This window comes from Mytilus edulis, chromosome 6 (assembly GCF_963676685.1).
Source record: "Mytilus edulis chromosome 6, xbMytEdul2.2, whole genome shotgun sequence".
Taxonomy (NCBI): domain Eukaryota; kingdom Metazoa; phylum Mollusca; class Bivalvia; order Mytilida; family Mytilidae; genus Mytilus; species Mytilus edulis.
Window position 1 is genome coordinate 75,977,607 of NC_092349.1, and position 22,273 is coordinate 75,999,879.

A 22,273-nucleotide genomic window follows, 5' to 3' on the forward strand; every position below is an offset into this window, starting at 1 on the left:
TATAGATAGGATTTCAAGCTCCTGAAATACACCTTCATGTCTTTCCTAAATTCAAGGATTTGTTTAGTAAGATGCTTGCTAAATTGCATGACGATTGCACATATCAGCTTTATAGCTGAGCAATGATATTTGGGACTTAGATATAAGAAATAATGACAAAGTAGCATTATAAAACAAAATGTTAGTAGGCCTAAATATATATATTAACTTGTTACATGTTTATGTCTTGTAAGTAAGATTTTTTGTGCCTTATATCTGACTGAGACTACTATACAAGTATAGTAGTCTCAGCTTCTATGAAAAAATCCTAGTCTAAATACTTATGACGTCGTGCAAGGTTATTTTTTTCTGGAATGAATTGAGCTGAAATCGAAAGATGTGGTATGAGTGCCAATTATGAGACAACTCTCCATCCAAGTAACAATTTATAAAGTAACCATTATAAGTCAAGGCACGACTTTCAACATGGAGCTATGGTTCACACCGAACAGCAAGCTATAAAGGACCCCAATATTACTAGTGTAAAACCTTTCAAACGAGAAAACCAACAGTCTAATCTATATTAAAGCGAAAAATGAGAAACACTTCAACTGAATCATGGATATATTTAAATGAACAAAGATAAGTTAAAAATAATGACAATTATAATGCATTTTAAAGAAAAAGGAAGCTTGGAAATTATTTCCCAGTTGTATACACTCTTTACAAACTGCAGGGGATTGTATACTATTATGATTTCTTCATTGAGTTATTATCTTTCCTGTTTCTGCTCATATGTTTGTATCCACTGGTAAACATGCCACCTCCTTGGGAAATGTAAAACAATTTTAAAATGACTTTCTGTTGGATAAGTCTTTTATTGATATATAAAGTTAAAATATTCTTACTTCTAACTAGACAAGACACCTTTTAGGTGTATGCATGTGGATGAAAAAATGAAGTCTAAAAAATATTAACTTGGCAGCAATTGCTTTAACATCCTTTAAGGCTTTGATTATATGATTGAAACAGGATTTTAAAAAATATCGCAAAAATTAAAATCGCATTTCAGTCTCAAATGACAAAATCGCAATAATAAATGCACGCAATAATTTCTGAATTTACAGTATTGTTTTTATTACAGGCTTTTGATTTGGGACAGGCACATTAACTTGTTAGATGGCAAACCCTCCCAGTAATCTGGGAAAGTCATTGAAAGTGGTGCGACAGCACAACACAAAATAAATATACAAAACAATGAACAAAAAAAAATATAAACAGCAAAAAACAACACTGAGTATATTTGTAGGACTCTAAAGTGCGATGGGGACGCTTAAATGCGATGGTCACGCTACAGTGCGATAGCCTACGCTAAAGTACGACGGTTTGATACGCTAAAGTGCGTTTTTCTGCAAATACATCGACGTTATAAACTTTCGACAGCATTATGACGAGAATGTTTGTCCAGATAAAGGATTTTTATTACACGAGAAAAGAAAGAAGAGAAAAGAAAAACAAATGATCCCAATCTGGTTTTTTTGGTCGTTGCTGGAATAGGTTAACTTAATTTGTGAAACTGTAGAAATAACTTTAATCAAAACATTTACTTATTAATTGAATTATTCAATACAAAAAAAATACTATACGGTTTGTTATTTCTGTTAAATAATAAATACTAGCATATGTCAATTAGACATCAACCTAACAAACCGATGTGTAGTATCATAATACTATATGATTGCCAATACGACAACTATCTATCTTCGACCTAATGGCATTGAAATATGCAACTTTAATTATGACCTTTAACACGGAGCATTGTCTTATAACATATTATTAGCTCACCTGTCCCGAAGGGACAAGTGAGCTTATGCCATCACTTGGCGTCCGTCGTCGTCCGTCGTCTGTCGTCGTCTGTCGTCTGTCGTCGTAAACTATTTCAAGAATCTTCTCCTCTGAAACTACTGGGCCAAATACTTTCAAACTTTAACTGAATGTTCCTTAGGGTATCTAATTTGTAAATTGTATTCGAAGTTTTGATCTATCAACAAACATGGTCGCCATTGCTAAAAATAGAACATAGGGGTCAAATGCAGTTTTTGGCTTATAACTCAAAAACCAAAGCATTTAGAGCAAATCTGACATAGGGTAATATTGTTTATCAGGTCAAGATCTATCTGCCCTGAAATTTTCAGATGAATCAAACAACCCGTTGTTGGGTTGCTGCCCCTGAATTGATAATTTTAAGGAAATTTTGCTGTTTTTGTTTATTATCTTGAATATAATTATAGATAGAAATAAACTGTAAACAGCAATAATGTTCAACAAAGTAAGATCTTCAATTAAGTCAATTTGACCAAAATTGTCAATTGACCCCTTAAGGAGTTATTGCCCTATAAAGGCTTTTCACAATTTGTTCATCATGTTGACTTACTTTAAAAAATCTTCTCCTTTGAAACTGCTGTATCAATTTCAGCCAAACTTAGGCTAAATGAGTTTCAGAGTATCTAGTATAAATTTTATATTTTATTTCCTTATATGTCAAGAAACATAGATCCTATGGCTAAAATAGAACATAGGAGAAAATGATTATTTTTTTTGGCTTTTGAAGAAAATAGGACGATCCAAAAAACATTTAAATAAATTGAAAAGCCAAAATAATCATTGATGAGAGATTTAACCAAAAGAATTAAGGTGAGCGATTCAGGCTCTTGAGAGCCTCTTGTTATATTAAAAAAGCGACTTCCACTACATTCCAGATGTACTAACATTATACTTCAGTGTAACCATTACACCTTTTGAACAACTATCGTACTTTAAATAAACATAAGAAGATGTAGAATAAACTATCCATTCAATCCCAAATGCCGTTTATGTATGCGGCTAATAATCATACGGCCGTCAACGTAAAGCATTGGTCCATGCCGCTACAAGCTATATAGGGTTATACAATGCCCAGTGTAAAACAATTCAAAAGATAAAGACTACGGTTGACACATAATCAAAACAATAAACGAAAATGTAATAGGAACTCAGCAACAAACGAAAACCATTGCCTGAACCACATTCCCGTTACACCATCGGACTTTAGCGTGTCATACCATCGCACTTAAGGTAGCACTCCTCAGTTAGAAAATAAAATTAAAAATGAGCCCCAAAATGTTTTATCATTTCCTATTCCTGGATTTCTAATACATTAACCTTACTGTTTGTGTTGTACATGTGCATATGTATGTAATCAGTATCTTCCATAGATTTGATTTTCAAAAGTTAAAAGGGTGAAAGCTTAATTCCTTTTATGTGTATCCATGGCAACATTCTGCATTTATTTACCATAAAATATTGCAAAAAGGGGGGTGAACATGTCACATATCCCCCCAAAATTTGGATCAAACTAGAATTTCAATGCCTTTGAGTGATACCTTTTTAGAAACTGTTTTCATAAATCTTCCTAATGATCAAATAATAAATGGGTGTCTGGCGGCTCTGGCCCCTCATTTTTTCGTAAAATCCAATCACAAAGTTCGTGCGATAAAAATTTGGAAAATAACATTACAATAATTGCCAGACCAATGTATGGTATGGACATGCAAATACGGACTGTCATACAGAAAACAGCCTATATTACATACATTACATAACCTTGTTGTTCATATAAACCCAATACAAAGGCTATTTTAATACTCAGCTATCTAAAAATGAATTTTATTGCACACTAGCTCTCATATTTTAAAAATCCACAGGGACCAAAATGCGAAACTACACACCTAACTTTGGAGTGCTACCTAAGCATGATTTCTGATTGCACTTAAAAAACTAATAACCATCGCACTTTAGCATCTGACACCATCACACTTTAGCGTAGACCATTGTACTTTAGCGTGACCATCGCACTTTAGAGTCCTACATATTTAAACCTTACAGATTAACCACAATTTCCACATGATTTTCAACTCCTGTATAATATTTTTCAGCAAGCTGGATGACTTTGCAGGTGAATTTCCAAGTCTTATCCCGCCAGAAGTTACAATTGACGAGGAAAAGTTAAAACAGTGGGAGGCTGAGGTAAGATACATTTATTCTTAAACTCTATTCAGTAGCTTTATCAAAAGTTTTAACAAGAGTTTTTCTTTGCATTTTGAAAGCTTTCGTATGAGAAGAATTATAAAATTTAGATCATATGGTGACCTGTATATTCATTGGGGCATGATAAAAACTTTTTTTTTCTTTTTTTCCAATTCCAGAAATATGGATATTCTTTCACAAAATAGTTGTAATTGTTTAATTGTTTGTGTGTTAGTTGAAAAATTACCGGTTGTTCATGGAAACATAATGCAGGATTTAATTCTTTATATAACAGTGACCATTATTTGTAACATGCAAATTAATACATGTCAACCCCAAGTTTGACAGGGGTATAACAATACCTTACCTGGACTAACCCTGGTCTTCAGTAAAGTTTATTCTAAGATAGGGGTTTCCATTTCGTTGTGTGAGATGTATGATTATGCAGCTATGTATAAAAAAGAAGATGTGGTATGATTGCCAATGAGACAACTGCCCTCAAGAGACAAAATGACACAGAAATTAACAACTGTAGGTCACTTTATGGCCTTCAACATTGAGCATTAAGCCCGTACCACATAGTCAGCTATAAAAGGCCTCGAAATGACAAATGTAAAACAATTTAAACGTGTCTATTTTTATTGAATTACATGTGTTGAAAGGTTGCAACACTATCTGCAAAAAACCTTTTTTTGCTTGTTACAGGCAAATATATTGTCATTATAATCTCCAATTTCAAATCACAGCTGGAATTTCAAGCCCAACCGTAAGGCTTCATCCATGTCTGAAGACATTTGGTTTCAAAGAAAATTACTTCGAGTACAATTGAATGGATCTCTATAATTAATGTGTTGTAAAACAGCACAGAAAAAAGCCTTAAATAACATAGACATTTAAAGAATAAAACCTTCATAAATTGAGTCTCAAAACAGCTATGTCCATTTTAATTGATTAAGTGATTTAAAATGGGGTCTGGTGTGACTTTTCAAATAGATGGGTTTTTTATTTTATTTTTTTATGTTTCTCCTTTTTTTTAATCTATGACATTGAATTAAAAACATTTGGAAAGTTGTTTATATTTACAAACCAGTCATAAATATTTATTGAAATAAATATCATTTTACTTTTTTTCAGTTATATAGCAGTCACTGTGATTTACCTCCCTTGCCACCAGATGACAGTGATTTAGACAGCAATCTTTCTGTCAAAGAAACTGATGGTAAATATTACACTGCAGTCGCTGTAGACAGTAATGTGAATACAATTAACAAGTATTATGCTCCAGATTTTGACCCTTCATTTAAACTGAATGAGAAGTCTAAAACAGTACCATCTCAGTTAGTGGATATTCAACCTGATCCATTAAATGCATCTACATCTATGATGTATGAAGCAGAAAAGATAACAAGTACTCAACCTACACTTCTGGACTACAATCCACATACAGCAGGTAGCCTAACTGGACCAAATCACTTACCACAACCTCTTAGCTATAGCCATGCTTTCTCTGGATATCAACCAACATGGCCACATTATAGGCCAACATCACCATCTTACGAGCCTACAAGTCCTGCTATCCCAGAGTTTCAACCAACATGGCGAAGTTATAGTCCAAATAACTTACCACAATCTTTAAGCTCTAGCCATGCTATCCCACAGTATCAACAGACATCACCAAGTTACAGTCCAACATTGCCAACCTACCAGCCAACAAGTCCCGCCTATTTTATAAAATCATCTCATTTTCTTAAGAATCTTGATGGGAATATGTCTCTCTATGATCCTATAACTAGAGCTATGAAGGAAACAGAGTTAAAATGTAATGTTAGAGGATGGGGAGGAGGAAGAAGTGTTAGAGGAATAGGCAGAGGAAGAGGTGTTAGAGGAAGGACAGAAGAAGGTAGAGATGTAAGAGGAGGAGAAAGCTGGAGAGGCCAGGAATACACTGGTCAATGGCCAAGAGGTAATAGTCAGAGTGGCTGGAATCAGAAAGATGATATAAGAGGGATGGAAAGAAAAAAAGAGCAAAGAAGTCATAGAAGATTTGATGAACATTTAGATAAGAGGGAGTCTGATAAATCTAAATCTAGGAGTATATCACCTCCAAATAGTAGACGTAGAAGATCAGGAAAACAATTGCCTCCTTTCAGAAGAGCTAGCAGATCAAGCTCTTACAGGAGACCCAGTAGATCTAGAAGTAGATCTTACAGGAGGCCCAGTAGATCTAGAAGTAGATCTTACAGAAGACCCAGTAGATCTAGAAGTAGATCTTACAGGAGACAAAGTAGATCTAGAAGTAGATCTTACAGGAGACCCAGTAGATCAAGAAGTAGATCACATTACACCAGAAGAATGAGGAGATCAAGAAGTAGATTGCCAACTTATAAAAGATATAGTAGATCTAGGAGTAGATCAAGACATAACAGAAGACATAAGCGAAGTTCTTCTAGATCATTAAGTAGGGAACGAGATAGAGATAAAGGAGAGGGTGGCAACATCAGTGCCAGTAGCCATGATAGGCAACTTGAAAGGTCTAGAAGTAAACGATCAAGTCATGTGATATCCAGAAGAAGAAGATTTTCAGGGTCAAAAAGTAGGAGACGATCATCAAGCACAACCTCTTCAAGGTCAGGAAGGAGAAGTTCAAGATTAATGAGCAGAAGTTTATCAAGGTTAGACAGAAGTTCATCAAAGAAAAAATCGAGAAGGTCAGGAAACTTAAGTAAAGTGAAACAAGTGACTAGCAGAAGTACCTCAAGATCAATATCCAGAACAAGACAATCCAGACAATCAAGATGGTCTGAACTTTCACCTGCAAGATCCAATGAAATATGGAGTTCAAGATTGGAGATGTTGGCAAAATCTGATTATGATGGCTTTATGAAAGCAAAGAGAGATTTAGTTTCTTATGAAAGTACAAGTCCATCACCTTTTAAAGATAACATATCAAAACGTAGAACAGATGATGAGAGAAAACAGCAGGGACATCCCTACCTATCTTCTTATCAAGACATAACTGAAGGTAACTAGTAAATACAATTGAGAATGGAAATCCGGAATGTGTCAAAGAAACATCAAACCAGATCCAAGAGCAGAAAAAATCAGAAGGCCACCAATGGGTCTTCAATTCAGGGGGAAAAGCCTGCACCTAAAAATATGTATTAGTTGAATTTAGTTCAGTGATAATGAACGTCATACTAAACTCTAAAATATGAGGCGGGTTAAACATTCTTTTTAAGATCTTAACCCTCCTCCTGTACCTCTAGCCAATGTAGAAAAAACAAACACACAGCTATATGCACAGTAAAATTCAGTTTAAAAGATGTCAGAATAGCTTCAATAGGTAACAAAAGAAACTAAACAAACTGACAATATTAATGATATATAAAATAACAAAGGACTACATTGTACTAGCAATTACTGACATGCCAGCTCCAGACCTTAATTAAACTGATTGAAAGATTATGTCTTCATCGTATGCATATCAAGCACAATCCCTCCCATTAGGGGTTTAATATCATACCATCATAAAATATATGACAAAAACATAATCATGCCAACAACTGGTTTTAGAATACATGTGTTTATTCCATATTGACAAAACTTTCGTAGGTTTTTATACACCGGTTTACAGGACGTTTTTTATACTGTTGTCCGTCTGTACGTCGTCAACATGTTGGACATTAACTCAAAAATGCTTTAATCAACTTGCGTAAAACTTTGGTGAAATGTATTTATCTATTGACGTGAGCTCCCTTTCGTTTTTTATAAATTTTAGATTTTACATTTTCAAGTTATGGGGTTTTATTCATTAAAAAAAGGGAGATTTTCCAGTTGTCAGACATTAACTCAAGAATGCTTTCACCAACTTGCCAGAAATTGTGGTGAATTGTTTATATTATCTATTGCATTGAGCTCCCTTTTGATTTTTATAGCTTTAAGATTGTACCTTTCCGAGTTACAGGGTTTTATTTATGAAAACAGAAGGGATTTTCCAGTTTTAGACAAAAACTCAAAACGGCTTTCAGCAGTTCTTTTGAAACTTTGGTGATTTGTTTATATCTATTGAACAACGCTCCCTTAAGAATTTTATACGTTTTACATTTATGAGTAATGGGGTTTTTATTCATTAAAAAGGGGGGGATTTTCCAGTTTTTGGACAATCAAAAATGCTGTCAGCCAGCCATTCTAATGAAACATTGGTGAATTGTTTATATCTATTGATTTAAGCTCCCTTTGGATTTTCATAAATTTCTAATATGACATCGAGAAGTAATTGAACCTTATTTGTTTATAGTCTGACAACAAATTTACTTAGTATTGCGCAACAGCACAGTGTATTGCACAACAGCAAAAAATCTTTAATTGAATATAAATTCAATTCATATAACCAATTTCAAGTTCTTTGACTACATTTATTCAGAAACCTATAATATGTCAAATATTTAATTATAATCCAAATTCAGCCCCGTATCATGCTTGAGTATTGTGTCCATTTTTGCCGCAACTGTTCAGGGTTGGACCTATGCAAGCATATTCAGCTGTGCTCATTGAAGCAGTTCATTCCATATTAGTGGGACTTTGAAAAAATAAGCATATTCACCTCGGGAAAAAGTATATTCACCTCGCAAAACGTCACTTCAGTAAATGTTTTATTAGATGGGGATAGGGAAAACACTGGTAAAATAATTTTTCAGCAATAGTAAGATTATTTTGATGAATTGCCATAAAATCTATTAATTTTATTAATTTGGTAGTCAAATATTTGCTCTTTGAGGTCTGTGTGATAGGAAAAAGAGGTAAACCCTAATCTCTAAAGCACTAAATTATTTTGTCAAATCCTATAGATGAACTAATTGTACAATTAACTTTATTTTTAAGACACACCAAGGCACCTTTTGGAAAAGAGTAAAGTAAGTTTTTTGAATTTCATCTATGTATTTCCATTCTTAATTTTATGAGCACATTTAGCACACCAGATGATGAGTTCTTTATATACTGGATATTGAATATCCTTTTTACTGGTATTTTAATTTCCATGAAAAGTAATTGTACTATATACATGTAATAATATTATCTGGAAACTTTAGTGCAGAAAGGTCACTTGTTGTGATGTTGTAATATAGTTTTATTTTGCATAATAGAACATACCCCCACAAAAATATAGATTCTTATATTTTGATTCTTGAGTTACAGTAAAAATCTAAATGCTTTTATATATTATATAATCTGTCATTCTGGTCTAGAAATTTAAGACATAGTTTGGATGCAATGTAAAAACTTTCATTGCATCATGATTTTCTAAATTTAGATTTGGAGGCATGAAGAAGTAGGAGAAATGCACAGTTGTCCTCCACCAATGGAGAAACATATCATTATAAAAGTAAGTAACAAAACGTCATGACAATAATCCTCCACCAATGGAAAAACATATCATTATAAAAGTAAGTAACAAAACGTCATGACAATGACCAACAAATAAGTAACTTGTTAACAAGTTCAAACAATATAGCTAGCACAAACCATGACCATTGTCAATAAAGTAAGTAACCTATCAATCTGTCCACACACTATAGCTAGCACAAACCATGACCATTGTCAATAAAGTAAGTAACCAATCAAACTGTCCACACTTTATAGCTAGCACAATAAGGGATGCTTAAACTCTGACCATGGTCACAAAGGTAAGTAACAAGTCAACCTGTACATACACTATATAACTATAGCACTATGTTAAGGTGGTACCTAACACTTTAACTAAAATTAATTTGGCTCGTTTAATTTTCTTAAAATTTTGACAAAGTGTTTACTTTGACCCTTTGACAAAAATATAAAAATTTCAAAAAATTTGAACCAACCAATTAATCAGAAAAATTACACTGGTAAAATAGCAGTTTGACAAACACTTATTTTGATCATTGAGAAGCTTAATATTCCCTCATGAACACAATGTCATTAAAACGTTCTGCTGATTTTACAGAGTTATCTCCCTGTAGTGTTAGGTACCACCTTAAACCATCACCATTGTCATGTAAGCAACAAACCTAATGACACACGTAAGCCAAAGACGCACAGTCTTCAGCAATAGACAGCTGTCTTTGAAATTCTCACAGTTGCTTTTGGGTTTTTTCTACCCAATAAACATATTCTATACACATTGACATGTTAATTTAATGCATTGTGTATCAATGCCTAATGGTAAAGCCTTTGCCTTTGGTCAAATTTAGATATTGATGACTAAATCTCACAATAATGTATGTTTAAAAAAATCAAAATTATGAATACTCGTATACCTGTCGATTTTTTTTACAAATAAACATCTGTTTCATGTCATTTTTATGTTCCATGTAGATTTATAATACTTTTTAATTTTTCAATTCAAGAAGCCAAAAAGTTGCCTTTCATATCTTCTTCATGGCTGATTAAATCTTTCTTGATAGATTTTTTTTTACAAGGCTGATAGTGCCTTCAAAATACAGAAAATAATTTGACAACTAGTTTTTTATTTGGTTTTTATTTTGAACAAATTAAATCATTGGAATTTATGCATAAATTAACAACAAATTATTTCATGATGAGAAAAAAAAGAAGGAAAATAAGTGCCACCAAGTGTATATCCAAGAAAGGTTTGAATTCTGACTCTTTTAATAATACAAATAGTTCCGCTTGAATACTTTTCATTATTTTAAGGGAATGATTTTTTTTTAGCCAAATTCTTGCTGACATCTGATCTTAGTACAATGTATTGAGAATTCTATTTTTCACTAACAATCTCCTTTTGTTTCAGCTTCAATCTTTAGGAATTGACAGTAATACTATAAAATTCCACACAGTTACTATGGAGTCTGATAAATATATATGTGTCAGAGAAAACAACCAGCTGATCATATTTAACATAGATAATCCCAAACATCCATACAGAACACCAGTACAGGCGGACTCCTGTATCGTCAATCCCAGAAAACAACATATTGTAGCAGTAAGATGTGAGTTTTATTGCCCCATCTACAACAGTAGAGGGGCATTATGTTTTCTGGTCTGTGGGTCCATTCATTTATTAGTCCATCCTTCCATTCCTATATCGTACCGTCTGTCCCGCTTCAGGTTAAAGTATTTGGTCAAGGTATTTTTTTTAAGTTGAAGTCCAATCAGTCCAATCAACTTGAAACTTAGTACACATGTTCCCTATGATATGCTCTTTCTAATTTTAATATCAAATTAGAGTTTTAATCCCAATTTCACATTCCACTGAACAAAGTGTGAGTGGTGCATCTGTGTACTATGGACACATTCTTGTTAGATACAATAGATTACAATTTAATGCCATGGTAAAAAAAGAAAAAAACAACCAAAGGCAAACAACACAGTACACAAATTACAACATAGTCCATCAGTTTTGCTGTTTCCTTTAAAGATTGAAAAAATACCAAGATGAATGTCAATTCCATGGTATATTTTCTCTTTAAGATCTTTAGACTATAAAGCTTTAAAATGTCCACACAATCATTCCCTTGTCAGAAGATATCAGTTTAATTATCCCATGTACTCTACCGCTCTTCGTTACTATTCTAGTATATTTATTATGCCCCAATTATGGGCATTATGTTTTCTGGTCTGTGGGTCCATTTCTCCGTTCGTTCGTTCGTCCATCTGTCCATCCCTCCGTTCATCCCGCTTCAGGTTAAAGTTTTTGGTCAAGGTAGTTTTTAATGAAGTTAAAGAACACCTAAATGTCAAATAAACTTAATGCAATTTTTTCCCCTCCAATTGCAAGTTATTTCAAGCATAACTGTCAAGTTTTGTCTCAGTCAGAACTATAGTTTCAGAGAAAATCACTATAATGTAAGGCCATATCCTACGGCAATTTCAGTCCAATTTCTTCGAAAAATCCTAATTTCAGTGTATCATTATAAAATGCAGTGTTGACTAATATCTGATCATAAACTCATGATATATGCATTCAAACAATTAAATAGAATACAAAAGACAACTTTAAGATGATAAACAATTTTATTGCACCTTTTAGAGTTCATTTGAAGGTCTGTTTTGGTCTGTTTTGGTCCATTTTTCCTCCTTCCTTCCTTTTTCATCAAAACTTGATATCTTTTGTCTAAAAAATAAAACAAATGGGATTATTTTCCCACAAAAATGAAATAAATGTAATGTTAAATCAATAATTAAAGTGTTTTAGCTGAAAGAACTGTCTCTATAAATGTTAACAGTCTACACGGAAGTTTCTATAAGCCCTTATGTGTAACTTGAGTTTTTGGTCTGTTCCCCTAGTGTGAGAAATAACGGTTCCCTTTCAGTCAAGCATTTATTGCTACTGGTATCAAAGTCTTTTTATTTACTCATAACAGTATATTTCTAATAGATTTACACAAAAAGTCCACTTTCTTGTATTTTACGTTAGAAAATGGGGAGAAAGAGTAATAAAAAAATACCTCAAAATGTTTTTAAAAAGGGTTATGTCCCTTGGAATGCTGGTACAAAAAATAATTAGTAAGAATTATAAAGTTTAAGTATGTGAGACTGGATTCTGATGTGTATAAATCCAGGACAAATAAGTGTTTAGATGAGTTATTGTCTGTGCAAAATGTAGACGGCACAATGGCAAATTGTTAACTTTTGCGGCCAAAACAAAACAAAAACATGATGATAGTTGATACATACTTTAATGCTGAAGTGTCATCTGCAGACCAATTCACATATAAGATTTTTCAACAGAATGCTCTTCAGAACATGGTTAACACTGAAATAAAAAATTCACATGTTGTATAAACAAAACAAAAACTGTAACTGTAAGGGTAATTTAAAATTTAACACAGTAATCTAAATACAGCTTCGTCTGTCCACCCATTTGACTAAGAAAACACCTGTAAACCCCCATTTCAATGCAATTTTACCTCAAACGTACTTTCTGTGTCTAAATCCATTCCGAATAGTCCATGTTTACAATGTATGAACTGGTTTATTAATAACTTTTAAAAATGAAAGTACAATAGGGTCACGAGTGCACACTTAGTTTCCCTAAATAGGTGTAATACCACCATTGATTTTTCCCTATTAGTCTTTGTTAAATTGGCACTTTTAAAAAAATCGTATAGTATTTACCTTTATTTCAACCAAAGAAATACTTTGCATGTGTAAAGTTCAATCCTTTCCAGTGATACAGTGAAAATTTCACACTACATTTCATTGCATATAAGAAAGTAACCACCGCCGAGGGTAGACAACCCAATTTTTACACTGTTATTTACTGGTTACCTGCTTTGGTAACTATGTAACCTTAACGTTCCAAAATATTTTATAAGACCATCAAATAAAAAAAGAATGATGCTTTCAGACACCCAACATACATATTTAAGACTCAGAAAAATTTAAGTGCATTGAAATGCAGGGTTAATTTTCTACAACTGTCAAATTCAAGGGAATATTTTTTTAGGCCTACTTTCGTATGCAACCGGATGTGACGTACCATGATTTGGTGGTATTACACCTAAAGTCCAATCAACTTGAAACTTAGTACACATGTACCTTGTGATATGATCTTTCTAATTTTAATGCCAAATTAGAGATTTTCCCCTTTTTTTACGGTCCATTGAACATAGAATATGATATTGCAGATGGGGCATCTGTGTACTATGGACACGTTCTTGTTTTAGTATGATCTGAGATAGACTATCATAGATCCAATTTGCAATGGGTACATGTATCTTATATTAATAAGTTTTTTGTCGAATTTATGCCAATTCTCATCAGATTTATATATATCATGTTTATATGAATTTTACATACAGGTGGCAAAACTATACAACTATATGATTTACATAACAAGTTGAAGATAAAGGGATACCAGATGGAGGAAGATGTCAAGTTTTGGACCTGGATTTCTGATGATGCTGTTGCTATGGTGACAGATAAATCAGTTTATTTGTATAATCATTCAGGTAGACTGCTATGAAATTTTGCTAAATATTACATTAATTATACCCGCACTTCAAAAAAGTGGGGTATGCTGTATTATCTCTGTCTGTCCATTCATTTGTCCATCTGTCAGTCCGTCCTTTCAATGAATATTTTTCGCACGCATCTTTCTCAGGAGCCACATTACAAGGATTTCTGAAATTGAGTTTCCCGGTTTATATAAGTCAACTTTTCCATGTGATGTGTTTTCAGATTCCTCACTCAACAACTTCCTGTTTACCAAATATTTGGGCGGGGGTATCATCAGTGAGCAGTAGCTTGCAGTTTCATTTGTTTAACAAGCACAGAGAGACATTATTCGATATGTAATTGAGAGGGAGAGGATGGGGTCTCATCCTGAAATCTTGAGAGAAAAAAATGACAGATCTCAAAAATTTTCATGTGATTAGTGTGTCTGTTCCTGCATCATGATCTAATTATTGCAAACCAAATGTAACTTTTCCACAAAACCATCTCCTATTGGTCAATCTATTTAACTTGTGTAAGCTCTATTGTCCCATTGAATAAATACAATAGCTATTGTGGGGGGTGGGGTAGGAGGGGTCCTGATCCTGAAATCCCAGGCTTAAAAACATGAAATCCTGAGGTCCCGAATTTAAATAAATTTAAATCCTGACATCCAAAAATTCGAAATTAGAATTTCTGGATCCAGAAAGAGTCTATCCCGAAATCCCAAGCTTAAAAACACCTGATCCTGAAGTCCTGATAAAAGTCCTATCCCCCCTCTATTGTTTTCTGTGTAGTTTATTCAATGGGAACTTTAAATTTCTTCTAAGAAAAATCCATCACTCATTGATCTTCTGAAAGATGAAAATACATGTTTTTACTAACAAAACTGCCTGCATGTAATTCAAGGATTTAATTCAATATCAATAATATATTATTAATCTGTTCAATGTAAACAATGATTCAAACATTTAAAATTTTCAACATATTTCATATTAATTTGAATCAGATAATTTAGTTCCTCACTACAGACATAACATATATAGAAAATTATGCACCCCTGTAAGTTTTTAGGTAAAGATTGCATGAAATGCAATCAAAACCTTACGGGACTGATATGATATCTAAATCTTCCAAGACTTATTATACATTTTTTGATACACAATTGATCATAACATTCTATAATCCTATCCATGAACATTTCCAGATATTTATTGATGTAATATATGCTCAGATATTCAAGGCACAAAATGATGTTATACTTGTCAAGAAAATTACATAACTTTTGTAAGGTGCAGAATGAGAATTCTAATATCTATTCTAAAAATATAAATGATCTCATTGCAAAAGTCATCTTTAAAACTCATTGGAGTTATCTTCCTTTGTCTAGAATTTCTGTTAAATCAACTTACAACCAATGCAATATTTTCTTCCCACTGTCATTAAATTGAAGCAATCTTTACCCTTAGTGCTTACAAGCACTTTGATTCACTTCAAAATTAAAAAAAAATCACATTCTTTCACTGTTTTTACAGATGGACCACAGAAACTTTATGACCATAATAGAACGTTGAACAACTGTCAGGTGGTTGGATACAAGATGGACCCTGATGGACACTGGTCAGCCTTAACATGGATATTGAAACAGGTCGTAAAATAGAAAAAGATATAACAAAAAATGGAGGGATGGTGGAAATAAATCTTTCAATTCATTATGCTACAGGGGGATTTCATTTTACATACTCATTAGGAAAATGAATGAACAATTGCATGATGTATCATTTCATCTTCATGAACAAAAATGTGAGATGTAATAGCGATTTCTTTAAGAAGCTCACTGCACACTGATATATGTATCAAATAAATGAGAATGCAGGTCGTTATCAAATTGAAATACTCATCCAGTTGCATTATTCACTTTTAAAAAAAAACTCACAATTATTTTGCAATCATACCAAATCTTCTTATTTTCATTTTGTCAGATCTCATGAAATCAAAATGTTTGTAAGGCAGTCATGACATATTCCTACAAAATAAGATTGCTTTACATTCTTTGGATTCATACAGTTTCGTAGGTACCAATTTTCATGGATTAAGGAAAACATACATGTTTAATTTCTTGATTTTGCCAAGGTCTTCATAAAAGCCTGTGGAAAATTTGTTATTTGTTAAGCATTAATTTCGTGGTTCACCTGTACCCACAAAATCCACAAAAACTAGAATCCAACGAATAATAATGACAGTATGTTTCATGTAGTTGAAATTTGCAAAAAAATGTTATTGAAACGTAAGGTCAAATTTAATGTATAAATATTAACCTTATTATTACAGGAGGATAGAGTGATTGGTTTCACACAACTGTACTCCTTACAGAGCTGCATCAAGAGACTGTTTGACAGTCACACAGCAACCTTTACTAAGCTGACAGTAGATAATAATCCAGCTCCCTCTATGCTATTGTTATATGCCGTACGAGAGGACTATGGGGGCAAGGTAGATAAATGAATATTTTGATTAAATGATGCTTATTTGTTTATGCCCTTGTAGTAGCGGAGAGGCATTAAGTTTTACCATTGTATGCCTGTACGTCCAGAAATTGATTTCTGTTCTTATGTTTGCCGCAACCAAATGTAATGAAACTTAAACACAATTATAGTTATAACTACAAAACACAGATCAAGTTTGAATTTTACTGGTGTCACTTTTACCTCTCTGGAGTTATGCCCCTTTAAAAATGGAAAATAGGTATCTGTTCTCTCACAAAACCAAATGTTATGAAAATGATACACAATGCTTATTACATCAAAACTCAGATTAAGTAAATATTTGGATAGTGTCACTTTTACCGTTCTTGAGTGATATTGCTTTACAATTTTAAATGCCAACAGGGACACACTGTCTTCATTTAATTTAAATTTGTAAACCTTATTGAATAATGTAGATATATGATGATAAACAAAGAGTTGACAATTTGTTACACTTTCAGGTAGCAATAAATTTCAGAGTCTAAAGATTAATAAGTATGCTCATATGATTTGTGAAAGGAAACACAATCAGAAACACAGCTATAATATAAAAGATTTAAATATTTAATTTTAATATCAGTATAGGCTTTTATAATACATGCAGTCAAACTACTTGAAAATGTTATAAAAATGGCATATTAAAAAAAATCAGGGTCAAGTTGTTCTTGCTTCTAAGGAAAGCTAAGTACAACTTATAAGCCATAGCTATTGTTAAGATACTGTTACTCAACAAACCAATTTTATATATATACTTAAAAAAGAAATAAGATATATTTTTTCATATTAATTTGTACTGATTTTCTTTTTCTAAATTAATTCCAGCTTCACATACAAGAAGTAGGTCAACCCTGTCATGGTAACCAGCCTTTTACAACCAGAATTGTTGATATCGATTTCACAGACAAAGATGACTTTCCTATTGCAATAGAGGTAAAACTACCTGATATATTTAATGAAACATGTCCTGTTTTCCATTGAAAGAGAAACCAATAATCCAAAAAGGAGTGCTGCTAAAAATGTATGGCAATTAAACTGACCATTTAATATATGTAGAATGATTTCTTTTAGATCATCTGGTCAACAATTAAATGATTAGAAAAATGTTTAGAATGTCAACATACTTTTACATGCAATCTTTTTGGACCCAAATTATCATATATCTCCGTTTAGCCTCTTGTTTTATTTTATATTATATAGGTTATAACTATTTTATTATGTTCGCAAATATTTACATAATTATAATGGTTATTGTAGGTTAACATAAAGCATAGGGTGGCTTTCCTGATAACAAAAACAGGTTATGTACATCTGTACATGATAGAAACAGGGAGACTTATCTATACAATGAGGATAAGTGATTCTACAGTGTTTGTTACAGCTCCTAACGAGAAAGGATTTCTGGCTGTCAATCAGGTTGGATGGGTGAGTCATATAAGGCATATTAAATATTATACTTACTTAATGTACATACCTGTCAACCTGTGACAATGAAAAAGCAGGTCATGACCTGCATTGAAGAATGAAATCTCAGGTCATAACGCATACAAACTTTTTCGAGCTGAATTTCAGTATTTAGGAGACATTTTTCTTATCATTCAAAGTTTCCAAAACATATTCACTTGGTTAAGTAATCTAAAATTTTATTAACCATTATTTCATTGGACTTTTAAAAGCTTTTGATAAATTTGTGTAACACTGCCTCTATTTTTTTTCTTATTGATCTTCATACAATGTACTATATCTGATTGTCATTACGTGCATGATATCAACTTCAACCTCAAATATCATTTACTAATTTTATATTTTACAATTGGAACTATGTGAAGTCCTTTAAGGGCTTTTCAGCTCTTCAACATGTTATTTAACTCCTGATTAATGAAATTAGAGTATAGTAAAATAAAGTTAAACAGTTAAAGGAAGTATAAATGAAAAAAATTTTCAACTACTAGTATTTATTTTATAATTGTATAAAGGTATGAAACAATGAAAAGTAATATCTCAATATGTATTTGAATGCTATTTGTACGAGATTTAATCTTTTTTACCCCCAAAAACGTAAATATAAGGAACAATTTTGAATGGTGACAAAAAAGGGAAAGTAACTCAAGTTGTACACAAATTATTTATGACCTAAAGCTAAGGTATAAATTGGTGTTAATTAACAGTGTGTTTGACACCAAAGCTGTCAAGTGAAGCCATCCACTTCATGGGTCACTAAATTTGACAGTTGTAACACAGCTAGCTGAACTTCCTGTTCATGAAAGAATTACAAATTTGCCGGTATTTCAAAGGAAAATCACTTATGAAATCAATCTCAAGGCTAAGAAATCCAGGTCAAAACGGGTCATTTTCCGAATTCCCGGGTTAATCAATGACCCGGCGGGTGTCCCGGGTGATCCCTCAGAATTGTGAAAATCTCGGGTCTCACACGCAAAATAAGGGTCAGTTGACAGGTATGAATGTAATTCAAAAACTATTTACTGCTGGTGTTCTTTTGTATGACCGTGCCGCTAAGGGAATGAGGCATTATGAGTTACCTTTGACCAATCATTTGTCTTTCTGTCTACCCCATATTCGTTTCCGCACTCTCACTTCAGTTTTTTTCATTTAAATTTGATAAATTCATACACAATGCTAAAAACCAATACTCACACAAACAGCTCAAATATGGAATGAGAATCACATTTCTAGAGTTATGCTCCTTTATAACTTTGAAGGTTGCAAATGTTTTCATTTCCACACACTACAATGGTGCTACTAGGCCTTGCCTACCAATATCTTGTATATATCATATTCTTTTTACTATTTAATCCAATTTCAATTGGTGGGGGGGACTTAAATATAATTGAAATTAAAAATATAATAGTAACATTCCATTTTCTCAAACAATCAAAATTTATAAGTACATCTTTACAGGATTGTTTATTTGGGTTTATGACTCTTATACCTTTTGTACATTACTAGAAAATCCTGGGGAATGATTTTTGTCCACATCTATGCTGTTGGCAAATTTTTGTACTCAAATTAGAGGCAAACTGAGAACGAGTATATCTGAAGTGCAATGGTATTTCCCCATATGATAGTATGCAAGACATTTTTAGCTCACCTGGCCTGTAGTGTCTGGTTGAAAAAGAGGTATTTTCACCCTTAAAGTAGTTTTTTGATTTTCTGAGTTTTTTTTTTATGTTTGTTACTTTAAGGTAATGTCAGTTGACATCAAAGAGGACAAGCTAAAATCATACCTACCAGAAAAGGTAACCAGTTCTCTGGGACCAGCTAAAGAACAGTTCCTGAGGCAATATCAGGTAATGATGTGACAACTTACAGTTATATTAAATAAGAATCATATTTACCACCAAAGTCTATTATTGATGAGAGACATGCTAAAGAACAACTATAAACATCACATAAACCAGATAGAGGTCAATTCTGCTGTCCTTATGACAATGTTTAACTTAACTTTCATTGTTATACTACCTCCTTGGTGGTCGAGTGGTAGCAGGTTCTCCTCAAATGCAAGAGTTTATAGAACTGATTCCATTTCTAAAAGGGAAAATCCATTGTTTTCCTTTTTATCTTTGTAAACTATTTTAAGATTAATTTAATACATTAAATGCTTTTTTAATACTTTATTACTAACTTGAGTATTAGATTTTTCATATTGGCTATAGAATTTTTACAAATTTTACAATATCTTGTAAATTTATTATGAAATGTTTCCTTCAATATACTAGTCCAAAGACCATTTTTAACATGTACACATAGCATAAAATTTGCTATCTGGTCGTTAGACCAAAACTGAAGAAGTGACTTTTTATTGTTGTAAAAAAAAACATCAATACAAACTTAATAAATACCAAATGTTTAATCCACAAATGTTTTGAATAAAGATTGTGGTCTTTCAACCAAAAAGAATGTTGTCAAACGATATTGTATTATTATGGTCTAAAGACCAAATATTCATGTATTTTCTTATTCATATAGAAAAAACAACCAAACAATTAAACCAATCTATAGGTTGTTTGATACTCATAAACTGGTCTTTAAACCAAAAAAAAAGAAAAGAAGAAGAAAATGATTCGGTAGAATTTTTAGTATTTACTATTAAAAACAAAAGATCAATATCAACGAATAAAGGCCAGATAATAAAAAACACAAAACACATCTAGGATTCACTGTCAATGTCATTCTAAGCGCTTTGGGTCTCTCACATGTTATCAATAAGTTACTACTAAGATATTTTGGAGAATAACACAATTTTTATTAATGAAATATTTAAAATGTGTTCGAAACTTGTAATTACAACTGACAACTGTCTGAATAATATATAAGTTGGTTTGAAATAGAAGGATAGATATGTGATGTAACAATTCTTTCCCAAAGACTTAGGAATATTTTGAGGTAAAATATCAACACTAAATGCAAATATTCATCTATCAAAAGATAAATGAACAATGATTCTAAAAGAAAATATATCGCTAAGTATAATCTATGTTTTTGGTAATAACTTTTAGTTTTAAAAAAATAAATATATCTTTAACATTCTTCTTCCTTTTCTTTGCTTGGCATGTTTTCTCTGAAATAGAAGAAACGATATATTTACCTAAATTTGCTTAATGCATATTCATCTTTTTTTCTTCAGCTTTAAAGGAAGATATCAATATGAGGTTGAAAATGGCGATACCTTCGTGACTATTCACGGAAATATTCGATGATTTTTCATTTCCTATAGTTAATTATCCGTTTTTAGATGGTGACGTTCCCTTGTCACCATCTTACGGTGTTTATATATCTCAACTTGTACGATTCGCTCGTGTATGTAACAATGTTTTAGATTTTAACGAGAGAAATTTATGTATTACTGAAAAATTATTACACCAGGGTTTTCGATATCACAAACTAGTCAAAACATTTACTAAATTTTATCATCGGTATAAAGACATCATTCGTAAATATAGCTCAACATGCAGACTTCTAATACGTTCAGGTATTTCACATCCAATTTTTTATGGAAATATTCTTTATAAAGCACAAAGGTGTCAGTATTCACCTCAGAAACTTACAAAACCTTTGAATAGACTTATTAAGAAGGGATATAATTACGATACTGTTGTCAAGTCATTAAAGATTGCATATTTTGGCGTTAATATTGAGTCATTGATAAGGTCTTTGCATCGGAACTAAACACATTTATTCTAAAAACAGTTGTTGGCATGACACGGGTTATGTTCTTCTCATATATGTTATGATGGTATGATACTAAATCACTAACGGGAAGGATTGTGCCTGATGTTCATATGATGATTTCATAATCTTTCAGTCAGTTTAATTGTAGTCTGGAGCTGGCATGTCAGTTAACTGCTAGTAGTCTGTTGTTATTTATGTATTATTGTCATTTTGTTTATTTTCTTTGGTTACATCTTCTGACATCAGACTCTGACTTCTCTTGAACTGAATTTTAATGTGCGTATTGTTATGCGTTTACTTTTCTACATTGGTTAGAGGTATAGCGGGAGGGTTGAGATCTCACAAACATGTTTAACCCCACCGCATTTTTGCGCCTGTCCCAAGTCAGGAGCCTCTGGCCTTTGTTAGTCTTGTATATTTTTAATTTTATTTTCTTGTGTACAATTTGGAAATTAGTATGGCGTTCATTATCACTGGACTAGTATATATTTGTTTAGGGGCCAGCTGAAGGACGCCTCCGGGTGCGGGAATTTCTCGCTACATTGAAGACCTGTTGGTGACCCTCTGCTGTTGTTTTTTATTTG

At 32.5% G+C, this 22,273-nt stretch overlaps 1 protein-coding gene and 1 long non-coding RNA gene across 2 annotated transcripts in view; one reads left to right on the forward strand and one right to left on the reverse strand.

Moving 5' to 3' along the window:
- Nucleotides 1–22,273, forward strand: part of LOC139526624 (uncharacterized) — a 119,920-nt gene that overhangs the window by 67,556 nt on the left and 30,091 nt on the right. The window contains exons 39-49 of the mRNA XM_071321783.1: nt 3,954–4,044; nt 5,179–7,066; nt 8,926–8,957; nt 9,356–9,427; nt 10,832–11,030; nt 13,845–13,994; nt 15,513–15,625; nt 16,309–16,470; nt 17,325–17,432; nt 17,757–17,924; nt 19,703–19,807. Of these exons, the coding sequence (XP_071177884.1) occupies nt 3,954–4,044; nt 5,179–7,066; nt 8,926–8,957; nt 9,356–9,427; nt 10,832–11,030; nt 13,845–13,994; nt 15,513–15,625; nt 16,309–16,470; nt 17,325–17,432; nt 17,757–17,924; nt 19,703–19,807 (3,088 nt within the window). The remainder of the gene's footprint in view (nt 1–3,953; nt 4,045–5,178; nt 7,067–8,925; nt 8,958–9,355; nt 9,428–10,831; nt 11,031–13,844; nt 13,995–15,512; nt 15,626–16,308; nt 16,471–17,324; nt 17,433–17,756; nt 17,925–19,702; nt 19,808–22,273) is intronic.
- LOC139526815 (uncharacterized) lies at nt 12,036–13,521 on the reverse strand. The gene is made up of 3 exons (XR_011665186.1): nt 13,159–13,521; nt 12,718–12,796; nt 12,036–12,154 (listed from the first exon to the last, which is right to left on the reverse strand). It is a non-coding gene; the product is annotated as an uncharacterized lncRNA (long non-coding RNA).